At 32.0% G+C, this 17,998-nt stretch overlaps 2 protein-coding genes and 1 non-coding gene across 5 annotated transcripts; 2 read left to right on the forward strand and 1 right to left on the reverse strand.

Moving 5' to 3' along the window:
• The first annotated feature begins 416 nt into the window (after nucleotides 1–416).
• On the forward strand, nucleotides 417–639 carry LOC131927122 (small nucleolar RNA U3). The gene has a single exon (XR_009383602.1). It is a non-coding gene; the product is annotated as a small nucleolar RNA U3 (small nucleolar RNA).
• Nucleotides 640–1,947: 1,308 nt separating this feature from the next.
• LOC131927115 (tRNA pseudouridine synthase-like 1) lies at nucleotides 1,948–10,292 on the reverse strand. 3 transcript variants are annotated; one of them, XM_059282781.1, is made up of 10 exons: nucleotides 10,219–10,292; nucleotides 7,893–7,971; nucleotides 7,137–7,203; nucleotides 6,891–7,003; nucleotides 6,238–6,318; nucleotides 5,751–5,864; nucleotides 5,303–5,419; nucleotides 4,600–4,831; nucleotides 3,253–3,418; nucleotides 1,948–2,139 (listed from the first exon to the last, which is right to left on the reverse strand). In XM_059282781.1, exons 2-10 carry the CDS (start codon nucleotides 7,937–7,939, stop codon nucleotides 2,015–2,017), a joined length of 1,062 nt encoding a protein of 353 aa, XP_059138764.1. In that variant the 5' UTR covers nucleotides 7,940–7,971; nucleotides 10,219–10,292; the 3' UTR covers nucleotides 1,948–2,014. The 3 variants fall into 3 exon arrangements, with proteins under 3 accessions (XP_059138764.1, XP_059138763.1, XP_059138765.1); XM_059282780.1 differs by lacking the exon at nucleotides 10,219–10,292 and adding an exon at nucleotides 9,920–10,038; XM_059282782.1 differs by lacking the exon at nucleotides 10,219–10,292 and adding an exon at nucleotides 9,920–10,026 and having other exon boundaries at nucleotides 7,893–7,957.
• Nucleotides 10,293–10,345: 53 nt separating this feature from the next.
• LOC131927116 (NADH dehydrogenase [ubiquinone] 1 beta subcomplex subunit 5, mitochondrial) lies at nucleotides 10,346–17,246 on the forward strand. The gene is made up of 6 exons (XM_059282783.1): nucleotides 10,346–10,526; nucleotides 12,509–12,591; nucleotides 13,036–13,102; nucleotides 13,516–13,577; nucleotides 14,603–14,709; nucleotides 16,917–17,246. Exons 1-6 carry the CDS (start codon nucleotides 10,421–10,423, stop codon nucleotides 17,047–17,049), a joined length of 558 nt encoding a protein of 185 aa, XP_059138766.1. The 5' UTR covers nucleotides 10,346–10,420; the 3' UTR covers nucleotides 17,050–17,246.
• Nucleotides 17,247–17,998: the final 752 nt, after the last annotated feature.

Consider the following 17,998-nt stretch of genomic DNA (forward strand, 5'->3'; position numbering starts at 1 on the left):
TGTGCAAATAATATGTGAATAAATTAAAAATCTTGTTAGTTTTAACTAAATTTAAATCACGATTTTAAAAAAAAATATCTCCAAGTTCTACAACTCTTTTTTTTAAATGTACACGCATTACTGCTATAATAATCAGGGGAAACTTTAATCTAATTAGTTCCCTTGCCTCAGAGTAGCCGCCCTTTAAATTTTAAATTATTTGTTAAACAAATTTAATTTTATACTAAATATTATCAAAAACTAAAATTCTAAAACTTAGTATAAAATGTATAATAATTGTTTGTAGTAGAAAAAAGTAAATGCTGCAATCATTTTTATTAAATAAATATATTTTAATTGTTTAATTACATTTTGAAAACTTTAGTTAAATAACATTATGTTTTTAAAGCAGACTTCCGTGGGCGCAAAGATAAATTAAGATCATACTTTTAGGGATCATTTCTAAAGTTGGTCTTGCCGGGACATTGAGCAAAATTGAACGGCACGAAAACCATGATGACGAGATTCAGTCACTGCCTCTGAGCGTGAAGTTGATCTCGTGTCAGCCATTGCTCGAGTGGCTGGCACAGTAGATCATTGATGACCGTTCCGCTCCTCCATCAGTGGGGAGCTGGAGGAGGTTGTGACAATCCGAGTGGTTTTTATAAACAAATGTAATGATTGGGAAATAAGAGTCTGCTATCAGCGGCTCTCTGGATGTCGTCAAGATGGTCTCTCCAAATCCATGCAGAAAATGTTAATAAATTTACTTTTCAAAACGTATAACAAATATTATACTGTATAGAAACACAAGTTTGAACAGGATAAAATCACTCACCAGAGAATAGGTGGAGTAGAGAGTATACAGACAGCTGACAGCCGCTTGGGCACCAGTCCCAGCTCAACAGCCGCTGTGGCCAGCCCCGTGCAACAATTCCATCCTTTCCACTGCCTACGTGCAGACCTTTTCGATTATGGTTGAATGGGGAATGGTTTTTTTTTTAAATTTTTTTAATTCAGAATGCATATCTCTATCGGTCAAGATGCTTTAGTTTGACCAAAGTGACTTTTTTTTTCTAAAGTGGGTAGGGATAGTCCTATGGCTATATTATTTGATTACTAATTTTATTATTCTAACAGAGGTAACTAATTTTTTTTAAAATAAAAAATTGAATGTATTAAACAAATTCTTAATCAAATAAAATGTTAGTTGGCTCTTTAAAAACTGGGAAATTTTGAAAATTGTAGCTTTTGGCTCTTCGGTCTTGAAAGGTTGCCGACCCAATGTCTAGAAGACAGTTAATATAATTTAATCATTTAGCTGCAAGTAACAGTATAATATAGATATACTATTTTAAATTTTTTCCTACAATTCCATTATTTAGTGCGTTTCAGTTTTGGATAATAAGCATAATTAAATTGGCCACAACTTGGGGAGAGGGGGAAGATGTGTATATCAAAACATGTTATGTCAAGAAAAGCCTATTACTATTATTCAGTAGCTATTGTCATTTTAGAATTGCCTAGAAATATTCAAGTCATTTAATTGATCGCCTGGAATAATAAAGATGTGATATATAGCCTAAACATTTGGGTGATGTTTGGACCATGTAAATACTAACTGTAGTCTTTGGATGTAACTTTAAAAGTACACCACTAGGCTATTCCAGGGTTCTAAACCATTTCTCATTGACATTATCATGATTAAAACAAAACAATAGATATTTTTTGGTTGAGCAACACCTCTCACCAAATCATGGAATTGTTAAGAATGACTTTATAATATATAACTATCAGCAACACTAACACTAGTGATTCTATTATGGATACTAGGCTTGCTTTAACAAGCCATGAATTTTCTGCTACAGTTAAAAACTGTATAAAAATAATAAAAACCTTACCATTGTCACCCTAATCCACGTTTTAAAAAAGAATTAAACGAATACAAATTTTACATTCCATTTTAAAGTTTATTTACTTTTTCATCTATAATACAATTGAAAAAAATAATAATTAAAAACTATATTATCAGTAGTCAACTGCCAGGTGATTCATTCACTTCAGAAACTTGTACTATAGCGTCATCTTCATCAGAGCTCTCATACTCTTCCGTAGAGTTCCATGTGGCTGTAGATTGCTCTGCAGAATTTAGTTCCAACACTGAAAAGTGGATTGAAAAATATATATGTAAATGTAAAGTATCTTCTTATGGACTCCGACCAATATCCAACTATATTTGAAAATGTTTACAAAACTGATATTTTTATCAAATGAAAGAAAAAGAATACACACAATTACATGGAATACAAAGATTCACACCAACTAATTTTTTTAAACCTATTTCTCCTCCAGTTAGTATACTTTAATTGTAGTTCTCAAATCATGGATCACTAATTTCTTATAAAATAATTCATTATTCATTTTTACAAGATTTTATTTAACTTGCTTCCTTGTGCTGTTGTCTTCATTAAAAGTCAAAATGGGAGAAGGAAATTTTGACCACTACTGTTGGACCGATTTCTTTCAAACTTGGCAAGTGGGTCAAGATCCAATGACAATGCAATTTTACATCTAATTTGACTAAGTTGGATACTTAATTTTCATTTGGTGCACAATTCTTTTTAGTCATGCATTTCAATTTCATTAATACTTTTAAAGAATAGAAAAAAAATTATTCTTTCATTTCTTCTTAAAAGTTAAATATCATTAAAACCTTTAAAAAATATCCCATTTTATCTACTAACTTCAAACTAAAATTATACAGTGTCAGTATCCAACACTAAAATAAATTAATTTTTTTTATAGTAATCCTATAAATACACCAAATATTACACCAAGTATTGAAAACAGCAATGCTTAGTTTTATTGTAAGGTTATGTTAAATATTTTCAAAGCATCATGACAGGTTTAAAAAAAAATTGGCCAGCACAATCTGACAAAATTTGATCCAACAAGACATGCATATTTTGAAACTGTATGATTGAAATTGCATAAGCCCCTGAAACAATCTACATGGCCATAGCCCTCTTCAAGCTTACTTAGTACCAGAGGTGTGGCGACCCTTCCCCACACCTGGGGACAAACTTTTTGATTTGCACCCCCCCCCCCCTCAAGATTTTGATTTGCACCCTCCCCCCCCCCCCTCATACTTTCAATTTGCACCCCCCTCAGCCTTTCAATTTATTTTTCCAACCCATTTTGGCGCCCCTAAGGTCGGCGCCCAGGGACATATGTGTCCCCCCCCCCCTCACTACGCTACTGCTTAGTACCTACCCTTAGGGTCGTAGTTGACTTCAAGCAAATACAACCCACATTCACTGACACTCATCTGACTTGATAAATCAAAATTTGACTGGGGGTTTTCTAGGATATCTTGGAGCACTTCTAATGTCATCTTACCCTTCCCAACCAGCATCATGGCTCCCACAAGCCTTCGCACCTAAAACATAGTGGAAAATTAAGAAGATTAGGTTCACTGTTTTATAATTATTAAAAAAAATAAAACTTAAATTCAATCATGAAAAGAAATCCAGTGAAAAAATAAATAATGTCAATAAATTCATAACTAAATTATGTAGTTTAATATTTGATATTACTTTATTTAATCAATTATTAGACTACACTTAATTGCGTAAATTTAAAAAAAAAAATTGCTACCTAAAAATTAAACGGATTTTTTTTTCATGCACATAATAGCAAACATTATTTAGAAAAAGAATTATATGGAAATGCAGTAGTCATAAAATATCAACATCATTTTTAATACCCTAACAAGACAAGTATCCGGCCAGAAATATTGCTACAAGACTCAAGTTTAGGACAGTCAAGGCGGCTGTGCATAGGACTGACCACACTCATGTTTTATTTCTGAAGTCAAAATAACAGGTGAACTACTTCATCTGCTCTATTGACTATCAGTCCAAAAGAGTCACTTAATACATGTGTGTTGAAAGTTTACAATTATGTCAGTAGTATATATGTGAACCACAGGACTGCATGGCCTAGTGGTAGAATGCTAAACAGCTAACACAAAAGCCTTGAGTTCGAATCCAGGTTCAAGTCAGAGCATCCCTGAGTTCACCCAGCTCTGATGGTTGCCTAACATGTAAGGGAAAGGCAGCTGGGCATAGTGTTAACTGTCATAGCGTAGAGAGATAGAAATAAGACTAGACTGATAGAGATTAATAAGGATGGTGTAAACTTGGTATTGACGGTAGGTGATTTGATTCGAGAGTATGCGCACTTGTTTTATTTATTAGAATATGCGTAGCACAAGTGTGGCGTGACAATAATAGCGGTGACGTAGACACAAGACTGAACAGACAGTTGGGAATTTCGCAGTATTAACAAAGGGACGTGGTTATGTATTTGTGGTGTAGATCTAGTATTAGTGGTTGCTAATTAAAGTTATATTTCATGATCAGACTAGTTGGTATCATTAGTGTTGTCAGAAATAAGAGTGTTCCCGTCCTCATCACTCATCCATTCCCCACCACATAAACCACAATAATCCTTCATATACCGAGGTCAAGAAACATTTGAACTCTATCTTCCCAATTGGTCACTAGGTCCAAAAGAGGAAACCCTACTTACTGACTTATATAAGTGACCCATACCTACCTGTCTGTATAAAAAAGATTTTGACTGTACATGGATTTCCCAGAATTCTAATTCTTTTGAATGAAATAACGGCGTGCAGAGGGGTTGACCCCGTTTAACGCCAATAGTTAACAGTTTCACAGGGTGGGGTTGGTAGGAATTATGCGACATGTTGGTTGAAAAAGATGTAAAGTTGTGAATCCCAGAAAGCATTTCAGCAGCTGACATTAGCATGTCGATGTCTATATGCTGGCTAGGGATAAAAATTTTATTAAATTAAATTATTCAATTAAAAAGCATAAATACCTCTATGAAAGTAAAATGACTTGTAGACTTGTAGGAAATATTGTAATATTCATAACTTCTTAAGAATGCATCATATTTGAATTATTCTACTGATACTGGCTAACTTATCTGACCTCTAAAGATGGGTACCTAACTCATGTTAGGGAAAGTAAAGGTGGCTGGGCAAAGTGCTGATCACACCTTCCCTTTATAAGCCGAGGTCAAGAAACATATGAACTCTACTTCATCTGTCCATTGGATCGCTCGGTTTAAAGATGATTCTTTTTTTAATTTAAGACACTGAGCAGCTAGCAACTTTGTGTAACAATTTTTTTACAGATGTATGATACGATTTGCAAAAATGTCATTTGAAAAAAATGTTTTTGAACTTTTAGGGTGTCATTTTAAAATTGGAATTGAATTTTAACAAATTAATTACCTGACCACCAATAGTTTGCCAAGTTCCAGAAAAGGAACGTTATCACCCATAGACCGTAGAGGGTAGCCAGCCTTGTTTCTGAACTTGAATTTCTTAAACTCTTCTAATTTTGGTTTACTAAAATAAAACATAACTAATGGATAAGTCTCCCCAAAGCATGAAATTGAAATAAACTTAACTATGTAATTTTTACATTCAAACTTTACATTTAAAAAAACTCATTTTCATTGTTTACAATAATGAAAATGAGTAAACAATCTTTCAAAAAGTTTCCAAAAAATAAAGTGTCTATTTTAATCATCTTTTTTTTTTTAGTTAAACGATTAAGGAGCACTTTTTCCTTACAATAATAAAAAAAAAAACAGGCTTAATTACATTTTTTTTTAAACTTTAAAATGTGAAAGTAAACTTTAAAAAGAAAATAATCAAAGAGAAAAGTTTCACCAACATATTTTGTACAGGATTTGATGTCATGGCATGAGCAAATCTGTACACATACTTCCTTCCAGTAGCCATAAATCGACTATGAAATGAATCTGGGACTTGTCTTGTCTCTACAACTCTAGATAGAAGATTCAGGGATAAATAATCAGTATCTAGAATGTAAAATTATCATGAATACACAAACACTCACTGGAGTGACCTAGAGGTAGAGCACTCAATAATGTTTAAGTTAGAAGAATGTCCCCGAGTCCATCTAGCTCTGATGGGTACCTAACTGACGTTAGGGAAAGTAAAGGTGTCTGGGCATGGTGCTGATTACATTATCGATTCTTATGGTGAGGTCACAGAAACCAGCGAACTCTACTTCATCTCTCCCTTGGGGTAACTTTACTTTTTATAAAGATCAGATAACAGATAGAAAATTATTTGCCATGTCTGATGTGCCAATAATTATAATAATTATTAATAATAATAATTATAGTTCTTCTTACCTGACGTCTTCATGTTTGGCTTTTAAATAGAAGTTGGCCACATCAGTTATAAAAGATGGGTCATACTCTTTTTCTCCATATCTGTTAGGAAGACACAGTTAAAAAAGGTATTTGATGAAACCAACATTAAATTAACCATTAAATATCGGAGTTTGAAAAATGTAAAAATCCGTAAAAAAAAAGTACGAATAAAAATATTTTAATATGGGCCACATTAGAAATCAGATATTCATATAAATTCAATTTTGCCAACAAAATGAAAATTTAAAGTTGAAATTATTAAAAAATATTTATATTAGAAGAACTTCAAGTCTTAAGTAATAGTGAATCATTCTTAACAAAAGGATCTCATTGTTTATATTTTGATAAATATAAATATTAATATGAATATTAAAATCTTTTTATGATATGCTGTCAACATTTTTTTCTTTATGAATTTTAGAATTACTTGATTGTAGTATAACTAGATAAAAAAGCTATTAGACTCACAACTTGCTGATTTGTTTTTAAAAATGTATATTCTATTGGTAAAAATAAGTGTATATATTTATATTGGTATTTTACAGAGAAAATATAAGAAAATGCAGGACCTGAATCCTTTTAAAGTAACGAAGATCAACTCAAAGGCTCTAAGTGAGAAACAAACCACTTACGGGTATGTTAAATCAACGTGACATGAATTTTTGAATGCATGAACTCCACTGTCTGTGCGACTTGACAAAACAATTTTAAAATCATTCTTTGGCCTCAAGCGTTGAAGTGCTGCCTAACAAAAAAAAACAAACAAAAAAACTTACTTTACTCCCTTTTAAAAGTTACTCCCAATGTATCTAGGCAACGTACAAGCTTATTTTTAACTTAAATTATTTTAACTTAAAAATATTTAAAATAAAATATACCTGAAGAGCACCTTCAACTGTTAAAATAGGCGCACCTTTAATTAAAGCATTCTGTCTCTGTACACCACTAATCTTTCAAATAAAAAAACATTTTGAAAAAACTGCAAAATAATGATTAATGAGTGTATATATGTATATAGGGCCTATATATATATATATATATATATATATATATATATATATATATATATATAGGCCCTATATACATATATATAGGCTATATATATATATATATATATATATATATATATATATATATATATATATATATATATATATATGGGTGTGTGTTATTGCTTTAATACATGGTGCAGATATTCTACAATTAGTAAGTAATAAATTTATCACTGTTTTCATATTGAAACACAACCAAAGTGAATGTTCTAAAGTTCTAAAATAATTTAACCCTCTAGGAATTAGTATGTTTTAAAAAATTAATTCATTACTACCAAGCCATTATTCTAATGCAACTTAAACCATTAGAATTGGTATTTAACAGGTTTTTTTTAAATAATTAATTTATTAATTACTACAAATTGATTGTTCCAAAAGAATTCAACCCTCTAGAATGAGTATTTAACCAGTTTTTAAAAAACGAGTGTTTTACAGTTATGAAATAATGAATAAATTACCAGACAAACATAATGCAAACACCAAGCCCTGATAACAATAATAATTCTTGTGCCCTTTTTTCAATAACACAGTGAATAGAATATGTCGAAGTGCCAAGTTTGTAGAGTTAAACCATTCACTCACCTGTATCTTGTTCCAAGGTAAGAGAAGTATATCAAAAATCTTCCCATCTTAATGACAGCTTTCACCTGGTTTTAAATTACTAAAAAAGTTAAAGAAAGAATACCAATCAACTTTATGTTACTTTTGCCACGTAAATAAAACTAATGGAAAAATATTGGTTAAAATTTTATGGAAGCAAATCAAAAATCTTAAAACCTCTCCAAATAAGTTAACTGGCTGTTATAGGTAAGTATACAGCCTACGGGGTACATGGATCTAGTCTAGTCTGACGAAATTAATTTTTAGAAAAACATATTTGGCAAAACTGTACTTCAAGCAAAACTGGATTGAGAGCTGAAAAAATGATAGGTAGATCTATATTAAATTATTTTTAAAATAAAAATTAGGAGATTTGTTTGCACATTACATAAGAATGCTGTTGTTAGTGTATCAAAACTAAAAGATGGCAGATCAGGCTAAAAAAATATAACATTTGTGGCAATGCGACCTACCGACAGTGACTACTTTCAAATTAGTATTTACTACTGTTGAAGTCAAAATATCCAAAAACAAATATCATTTCTATAAAAATAAGTTGTATCTGCTAGGGAAACTTTCTTTAAGAGGAAACTTTTCAAAAAACGAGTTTTTAACGCATTTGAAACTAACCTTTATATAGGGGTAAGACCAAAGCAGAGACAGCATGCAATCAGATCGCAAAACCATTAAAACAAGGGGAAAACCATTCTACCTTTTAATTAACATTAGGAAATGACTTGTTAAACTTAATTAACTAATTAATTACTATAAATTAAAAACTTATTAGTATGCAAAACCAAATAAGAAAGTAATGGGAGATTTTGGGTCATGTTTTTACCGCAAACTCAGCCGGTACCAACAACCCTATTACGGTAAAACTCCATTATAGCATATTTTATTCGGCGCTTCGTGTACACCTCCGGTTGTGTGTATTTTATTATAAACACAACCAAAACACACAAAAACATTTAGAAAACACTAGGATTAGATCTAGATCTACTTATTTTTTATGAATGTGTGTTTTAATTAGAAAAGGTAAAAAAAAACATAATAAATAAGCATTACAGTTCCAATAAAATAGTTTGTGATCGTCGGCAGGAGAAAAATCCCTACACGGTTGAGGGTTCACCGTGAGTTCACATTGACTTTAATTATCAGCATACGTCATAGCTTGGGCGATTGCCATTTGAAATTGTGGTGGCTTCAGTGTTGGGGTCATTGTGAGTTCATATGTTTATTTATAGTATCATGGGGGCAAGATACTTTTAACAATACAACCTTAAACGCTTTGCAATTATGAGTTTGGTACTTTACCCATCGGCGTGAGAAAAATCCCTACACGGTTGAGGGTTCATCGTGAGTTCACATTGACTTAAATTATCAGCATACGTCATAGCTTGGGCGATTGCTATTTGAAATTGTGGTGGCTTCAGTGTTGGGGTTATTGTGAGTTCATATGTTTATTTATAGTATTATGCGTGCAAGATACTTTTAACAATACAAACTTAACCACCTTGCAATTATGAGTTTAGTACTTTACTCATTGCCATGGAAATCTTAACTGACACTTTTAAGAGAAAAAAAAACAAAATAGTGGACATTCAATAATTCTAAATTTGGATTTTTCTCAAGTTTTGACAAAAGTAAATTATCTAAAACTAAAATTCATAAAGAAATAGGCTTAGAGTTTTCCTAATGTTTTTGTGTGTTTTGGTTGTGTTTATGATAAAATTACGCTCAACTGGAGGTGAACGTGAAGCAGGGAATCAAATACGCTAAAATGGAGTTTTACCCCCTACTACCTATAATAGACTATACGTCACTACAGGCCTGTATAGCGCATAGATATTAGATAGGCTATTATTTTTTTGAAATCATAAATTAAAATTATTAAATGTGGACAGGCAAAATATTTCAAAATAAACTTTTGTGCAAAAATAAACCCCCAAGAATCGCCCAAGAACTTGAGTTATGATGAGGATGACACACATAAGATATATTTATTAGACTGTAATTCCTTTATAATAAAGTTGGAGAAACTAGCTTAGAAGTCAGAACTAGAATCTAATGATCGAGACCTTCTTTCGTTCGGGCTTGCAGCCTTATCGCAGCGGTAGCCAGCAGCTCGGCAAGCTGCAAGCAGCTGATCCGATGATCGCTACAACACACTGACTGACTGTCACTTTCTTTGACTCTGTCTGCCCGTCCTTTGATCTAATTTAAGCCTTAAGCCATTCTAAGGTATAGTTTAAATGTAGATCTAGATTTAATTTCTAGATTTTAAAATAAAGAGTTTGTTGATCCACACCTTGATTATCGTCAGTTATGGTTAGTTATCACACCGAATTTGCCCCCTGAATTGAGCTTCCGTTTTCACTTTCGTTATTGAGTTAAGATAAATTGTTAAAATAGCAGATAGAGCGCAGAAAATGTGCAATTAGACTACAATACATACACAATCAAGGTTACAGTTTTCCTTCTGGTAGTGTTTTTACAGACAGGTCATACCCATGGCTGGTATGAGCATTTTGAGGCCTTGTTTGCAAGGATTTAGGATAGTGAACAATAGACTCATTCAGACGCCGATTCAGAGACAGTCACAACTATTAGGACAAGGTATTCAGTTTTTTTATTGGTATAGTAATAGCAGTTATTTGCCAGAAGTTATAGTTTTTAGTTAGGCCTAAGCGCGGCCTAAGGCCTAAGTTAGGTGAAATAGCAAGGGTAATCTATCGTTTTGGGTACGTAAAATCGCCCGCGACTTGTAATGTGAAAACCAGGTGACTCCTTAAATTTTAATAATTATTTCACATTTTGAGGAGGATTTATGTTTTTTAAAATACAAAAATGTTTCCTTGTTTCATTTATGTACCTGTTTTTAAAGAATTGAATTAAAACTTTTCAGTAATTAATGAACACCAGCGATGTTTCCAACAGATGCAACCATGCTCATTTACTATAGCAGCCATCTTGTTAAAGTTTTATTTTTATAGACTTATAGCGCAAGATTCAGGCGGAAGTCACTATTTTACAAATGGCGGCTGTTTATATAGCAAATCTTGCTTGCAGACACTGCTGTTTAAAGTTAATTTCTGGCCTATATTGATATATTTAGCCATTGATTTAGGTTTATTATTCATTTATCTATAATATTTGACACAAACATATCACAATATACTTCTATTACAGCCTTGACAATGAGGTAACGTTTTCGTACATTACAAGTCGCGGGCGATTTTATGTACCCAAAACGATAGATTACCATAGCAAGTCCCTTTTAAAATTTAATCAGTGAGTTATCCAATGACTAGACTATGAGTATGTATGTAGTATGTAGTATGTTTCCATCACAGTTTTCCCAAGTTGTTTTTTTCTCTTAGCAAAACTCTAAGGGAACTTTTTTTTTGAAGATTTGCCTGCAATCATGTTGCATAAGAAAAGAAAAATAGCAAAAGTAATTTTAAAGTTTACTAATTAAAAGTAACCCTGCCTTACGTAAATAATGGAGAAAAAAATAAAATTTTCACAATTGAGGGTCCTACAATAAGTGTTTAAGGAAAGATTAAGATAGGCCCATCTGTTCATTTAGAATCCGCACCTTCCAGCATTACAGCCACTCACATACCCTCTCGATCAGTCAGTTTCATGGTAATTCTATGGTTTTTAAACATTAATCATTAAATGTATCAAAAAGCCATTATATATACGGCTATTCACAGTTGACTGGGAATAGACACTTCGATTTTTTATACGAAAGTGTCCAATAATGGAATCTTCCAAATAAAGGGGGTTGTTAGGTAATAACATACTACATAGTTAACTAAAATACACTACGTCAACAGTAGTCAACTCTAATTCTATCCCTGCCCTTACCGAGACCCTAGCTTTGTCCTACCCTAAGCCTAACCCTAATTAGTCAAGATTACAATACTTAAATATTATGACTAACATTACTAGCAGCTTCAACCTAACACACCTATTTTTTTGAAGAGTTTATTTATTATTGGACATCAGTAGGCCTATCTTAAATCATCCCTAGAATCTGTACTCTTTATATATATTTATATTAGCCTCGCTAGGTCTAAATAAAATACTAATACAGTACATACAAAATGGCAAGGCGGTAAAATGTGAGAATAAATGCGAGACAACTGCAAAATTATGGGAAAATAGAAAGGCACAATTTTAGACACAATGTGATCAAATTAGATCAAGTCTGATCAAGTAATCATAACTACACCTACAGGATGACATTATTTTTCACAAGATTAAAGGGCTTTTCAAGAGGCTCTTTCGGTTTTAGAAGCCATTAGCATCAGAAAATGGCAAGTTTGATGGCTCACTCATCTCAAACCACATATCAACAATGACATTAATATAGCAATATATTGCAATACTGATAATAAATTAAAGATTATTACTTAAATTTGGCTGCATTGTGTGTTTATTCTAGAGCAGTTTAGAATAATACTGTAAGGCGTGTTCCAACTGTGTTCAAAGGTCATTGTGCTACGTGTGCAGTAATTACAAAATTTAAATTTTCTGCACTGTTGTAGTTGCAGATAGATTGATTGAAGTTTGTTTTTTGAAATTTTCAGTATCAGTTCGAAATGGTGGACATGAAACCAGAATGGCCATTATTCCCTCCAGATTTGACTGGACACGATTTAAAGATGACTTTGTAAGCCTACTTTGTAAAGATTTTTGCACCTATTAAAGTGCATTTTAATTGCATACAGTATATATTTTATTATTAGTAGTATCAATGTTTCTTATGAAGGTCATAGATTAGAAAAATAAGGTTTATTGTTGTATTTGAGTTATCATGTTGTCGTGCTGGTATATAAGTTGTAAAGAAAGAAATTAACCATTATTAAATCAATTAAACTTGAAAGCAATTTCTAGGTCTTGGACATAACCCCTGTATTTCCCTTATTTTCCTTCTGCAAATAGGCTCCTAACTCCCTATCTTTGTTACAACTCATAACATTTTTTAAAGTGTTTAGTGATAAGTATTTTGACAATGGTAAGAATATAATACATTCCCTCATACTTATGAAGTTGAAAGTCTGGAATTGAAGTTTAATTGAAATCTTGTGTACACATTATTAATTTTATTTTCCAGATCTTCTATCTGATGCTGGGACTTGTGCCCATGATGGCTACTATTACTTCTATAAACTTGTTTATTGGTAAGTTTGATATCAATAAATTCAAATTACTTGAATAAACTTATTTATTAGTAAGTTAGACACAAATAAATTTATATTACTTGTATAAACTTATTTATTGGTAAGTTAGACATCAATAAATACATCACCATTATAGTTTCCCTTTGTGCCCAAGACACATAGGGCAGATGAAGTAGAGTTCATCTGTTTTGGCAAACAGAGGGATAAGATGGTCAGCACTATGCCCAGCTGCCTTAGTTTGTTACCCATCAGAGCTAAATGGACAGGTAGTGACTTAAGCCCTAGATCAGAATTCAAGACTTTCTATACATTTATGCACTAGAATTAGTGGTTTTATTAGTCTATTTCTTTACAGTTGATTTGTTAATAGTAGTACCATAGCCCATGTTATGATAGTTTAAACATACTTTCAGGGCCAGCAGAACTGTCTGAGATTCCAGAAGGTTATGAGCCAAAGGAATGGGAGTACTACAAAGTTTGTGTTTTTAATTATAATGTATAGTTACCTCCCTTTGGTAAAATACGGCTGAAAGTCAGAAATTATTTGAAAATGTACTTTATGTATTCTTAAATATCTTTTTACCGTAACACTGCATTTATTTTATATAAACTATATGGTTATACATATAATCCCACAACTTTTCACAAAAATCAACATCATTAATTTTCCTTCAATGCTCTGGTGGTCTTGTTATAGCCTTCATCCTTAAACTAGTGAACAGTGTAGCTTAATTCAGGTTCATTTTTAAAACATACTTGATGTTTAAATTCTTGTAAACCATACTTTTGAAACATGTAATTTTAGTTGTACGTGATAAAAATTGTTTCAATTTCAATATAAAAAAAACTCATTACACAGCCAATTTATTGCTTACACAAAAAATACTCATTGTCCGCTATTAGGGCTAGTACTTAAAGACAAGCATTGTTGTAGTCATCAGCATATATAGTAGTAAAATGTGAAGGAGGCTTTGAGGGCATTCTACTGACTTATACCTGGATTATAACTTGAGACTGCCAGTCTACCATTAGGCCACACCATCCTATATCCTGCAATTACACAATTTAATTGTATGGACATACTTTCAACTAAAATTAAAACTTTATTTAATCCCAGCTCCCAACCCTATGCTAATTACAACACTCTTTAATGGCAATTAACTATTCGTAATTAACACAGTAAGAGCAAATAAAGAAATGTGTTCTGGGTTTAGTAATTAATGAACCTTTTTTTTTAAATTATAAAGAACAAGCTACTGGCTAACTTTACAAACCTTTAGTTAAGCTAGTAGGCTGTAGTAATGTGATTATTAAAACTTGTGCAATACCATCATTTCTGGTGAAAACAAATATTCAAATGGTTATTTAAACTGCCAATTTATAGAAGACTTGGGTTTTATAAATGCAGTTTACATTTTTGTTAGTTATGATGATGTTGTTAAATAGAAGTTGTTTTTTTCTCCTGAAAGTATGTTACTATTTAACAAATTGATTTTCCAGTCACCTATTAAGAGATGGTTGGCAAAATATGTGTACGAAGAACCTCAGAAGGAGTATGAGCGAACATTGCACTTTCTCCATGAGAGCCAACAGAAGAGATACTGGAGGTTAGTTTTTTAATACCTTTTCAGTTGAAAATCTTCCTTAGAGATGGTTTGGTTTTTTAAAACAGTAAAAGTACACTGGCAATTTAGCCAAAAAAAAAACAATTTAATCCTATTAAAACACGTTTAAAATTTTACTTCAGCAAACTGAAGTTTTATGAGATTAGTTGACTGGGATGGAGTCTTGAAGCTGTTTTTGTTTTAAGTTTGGTTGAGCCTTGTGGAGAGGCTGAATCCACTTAAACTATAAACAGATAACTACTTGATCTTCCCTCTAGACCAGTGGTTCTAAATCTTTTTGGAGGTACCGAACCCTACCAGTTTCAGGTTTGCATTAGGTACTGAACACTACCAGTTTCAGGTTTGCATTAGGTACTGAACACTACCAGTTTCAGATTTGCATTAGGTACTGAACACTACCAGTTTCAGATGCGCATTAATGGAACCCTTCTTAATATTCCATTGTCCTCGCTGAGAAAAATCCAATTGTGACTCACAGGAGTTGGGTGTGTCTTGACCTCCTGCCTCACTGAACCCCTGGGTTTCAATCAAACCCAGGTTAAGAACCACTGTTCTAGACTGAGAAAACAAGCTTTAGATCCAGCAAACCAAAATTTTGTGAGATGGCTGGGATAGATTTAAAGTCCTGGCGCTGTTTACTGGGCTTGGGCATCCTGTGATTCGCTTACCATTCTCATGTTGTAGTCAGACAGATCAGCCCTTCCTTCTAGACTGAAATTACTTATTTAAAAAAGGAATTTTTGTTACGTAAGGCTACCCAGTGTACTTAAAATTATGTTATACATACTTGTGTATGTAATTAGGTACCTCAAACCAATGTTTTTATTATGGTTTTACAGGTTTTTTTTTTGTTTGTTACATAATAGAACTCGGGATTCTAAGATTGTGGATATCAAATTTGTTTAGATATCACAAAGAGACATGTGCATCATGTGCTAGTGTTTTAAAAATATTTTGGTCAAACCTTAAGTGTCATTTTTAAAATTTAAAGGTTATGTCTGTAAAAGTACATTGCTTATTAAACACAATCATTTCAGAATGTACACATATTCAGAGAATCAACATTTTCTATTTATTTGTCTGTATATTTATTTGACTATATATTTTTTAGAGACTTTTAAAAAAGCTATAGAAATATAGTGTTTTTAAAGCTAGTAACTTGATAAAAATTATCCAGTAAATTTGTAGCTGTATCCCTGAATTTTGTGTTCAATATGTTCTATGATGCTAGCTATTGTAATGTACAAATATGAATAATGATGAGGTTGGATCATCAAAATTTCCAAACACTTTTTTAACACTTACTCTGTCTCACCATCGCGTTTTGCAGAAGTAGTCTATTAATTTATGATCAGTCTTCAAGCCAGAATATGATAAGCCATGTATAAAATGTATTGATATAGGTTAAAATAAGTGATATTTTTGTTTGGAACAATTGTTAATTGCACATAGAAAGTAAGGATGTAGAAATTTAATAAGAATGTAGCAAGTGTGTTAATAAAATGTTTCAAAATAATTAAACAAAAAATTATTATATATGTTGGTCTAGGCTGGAGTTTCTGCAGTTTGCCTTAAATTCACTGTGCAGTCATTACTGTTTAGGTCTATTGTTTTATTTTTAATATTCAAACAATACTGTATGTTATAGCAACTGAACCTATAATTATTTTCACTTTGATATTTGGCAGGCTTGTTCAGTTTTTTTAATGTCCAAATATTTATCAGACACGTCTAGATTTCTAATCAGGTTAAACTTACGATTTTATAAAAAATTTTTTTTCAAATGTTTATTCCATAACAAGCAATGGGGCAAGTGAAAGTATTGTACTTTTAAATATTCTACTCGGTACTTCAGGGGAAGGTTAAATATTTTTTTAATGCTTGTAAAGTGACGAGTCTTGAGAAGAATTGAATTTTATGCCTTGGCATAAAGGAAGGGAAATGGAGGAATACCAACAAATAATTTTTCTTTAAATTAAAACACCAATAGGTAATAAGCCTATTACAACACAGTACTTAAGGGATTTTTCCCTGTAGACCAGTGGCAAGTTCCCCCCCCCCCCCCCCCCCCCCCCCCGGTTTGAGGTACTTAATGTAACTAATGTTAATACTAATTTAACTAGTTAATACTAATACTTTTTAAAAAATGCTATATTGATTATTTTCTGTACTTTTTTTTTTTACAAAAGAATAATGAAAAAAAGATATCAGTTCCTGTCCCAAGAAAGGATGGATTACCAAGGATGGTACATAATTGATCCCAGTAATAGGGCTAAATTTTATGCAGAAAATGCAGCTACAAAAGAAATGTATGATAGATAAGTATGCAGGACAGATTGTCACACTGCTACAAACAACTTGTTTGCTGGATTTTCATTGAAATTCTATCAAATACTGTAATGTGTAAATAAACTGAAGTTTGTGTGGTGACAAACCTTTTTCAAGTTCTACATGAAGAAAATCTCTAATAATTTGTTGTAGGTCAATTCACTATTAAAGAATACAAATTTTAGTGTTTCCATCTTCATTTTCTAAATTTGTTATTGAATATCTGTTGGGCCTATGTTTTAACTAATTATGAAATAGTTTGATCATTATCACAAAGACACCTAAGCAAACAAGTTGAAATGATTTTATTATAATATCAGTAACCATAGATTATGAAGGCATATTTACATACAATAATATGTTCAAATACAAAGTATTCATTCAAATAATGATTTTAATTTACAAGTGCAGGCCTACATCATTTTAAACTACAGATACAATAAAATCAAATATTAAATAATATGAACATAGGCGTGGGGAAGAGAAACAAACTGGTCCATAAAATAAATAGGTTATATTAATTACAAAACATCTATCCTGCTCATGAAATAGGGTCACATTTAAAAAGCAGTAATCAGGTAATTAAGTCAATATTTTTCACCTTTAAAAAATGTTTACGTTCTTCAAGTTAAGTGAGCGATGAACAAACTGAAATGTGGATTTGTGGCTGTATAAAATTTGGCCTATATAAGTTACTCTACACCAGGGGTCTCCAAACTTTTCAGCCTGAGGGCCGCATTGGCTATCAAATATCAGCTCAGGAGCCAGTTTCTTCCCCCCATACCCCCCACGAACCTCCCCGCCAACAAAATATGATTTATATAGAAATATATACAAATTTTAACACAATCAAGGTCCAGGTTTGCTCTCAAATTATTCTTCACGTATTTCATTTTAGAATATGTTTGTTCACACAAGTATGTTGTTCCAAAATTTGAAAGGT

Source organism: Physella acuta, unplaced genomic scaffold (assembly GCF_028476545.2).
Source record: "Physella acuta isolate Inbredline_101_S28 unplaced genomic scaffold, ASM2847654v3 ptg001374l, whole genome shotgun sequence".
Lineage (NCBI taxonomy): Eukaryota > Metazoa > Mollusca > Gastropoda > Physidae > Physella > Physella acuta.

Bases quoted from the DNA above. Each gene is read 5' to 3' on its own strand.
- LOC131927115 (XM_059282781.1), bottom strand. From the start codon at position 7,939: ATGGGAAGATTTTTGATATACTTCTCTTACCTTGGAACAAGATACAG. The intron at 4,832-5,302 runs GTAATTAATTTG...TTTTATCCCTAG, and splicing joins GGCAAACTATTGGTGGTCAG to CCAGCATATAGACATCGACA. The intron at 3,419-4,599 runs GTAGGTATGGGT...ACTATGTTTTAG, and splicing joins AATCTTTTTTATACAGACAG to GTGCGAAGGCTTGTGGGAGC.
- LOC131927116 (XM_059282783.1), top strand. From the start codon at position 10,421: ATGGCTGGTATGAGCATTTTGAGGCCTTGTTTGCAAGGATTTAGGATA. The intron at 10,527-12,508 runs GTATTCAGTTTT...TGAAATTTTCAG, and splicing joins GTCACAACTATTAGGACAAG to TATCAGTTCGAAATGGTGGA. The intron at 13,578-14,602 runs GTTTGTGTTTTT...TTGATTTTCCAG, and splicing joins AGGAATGGGAGTACTACAAA to TCACCTATTAAGAGATGGTT.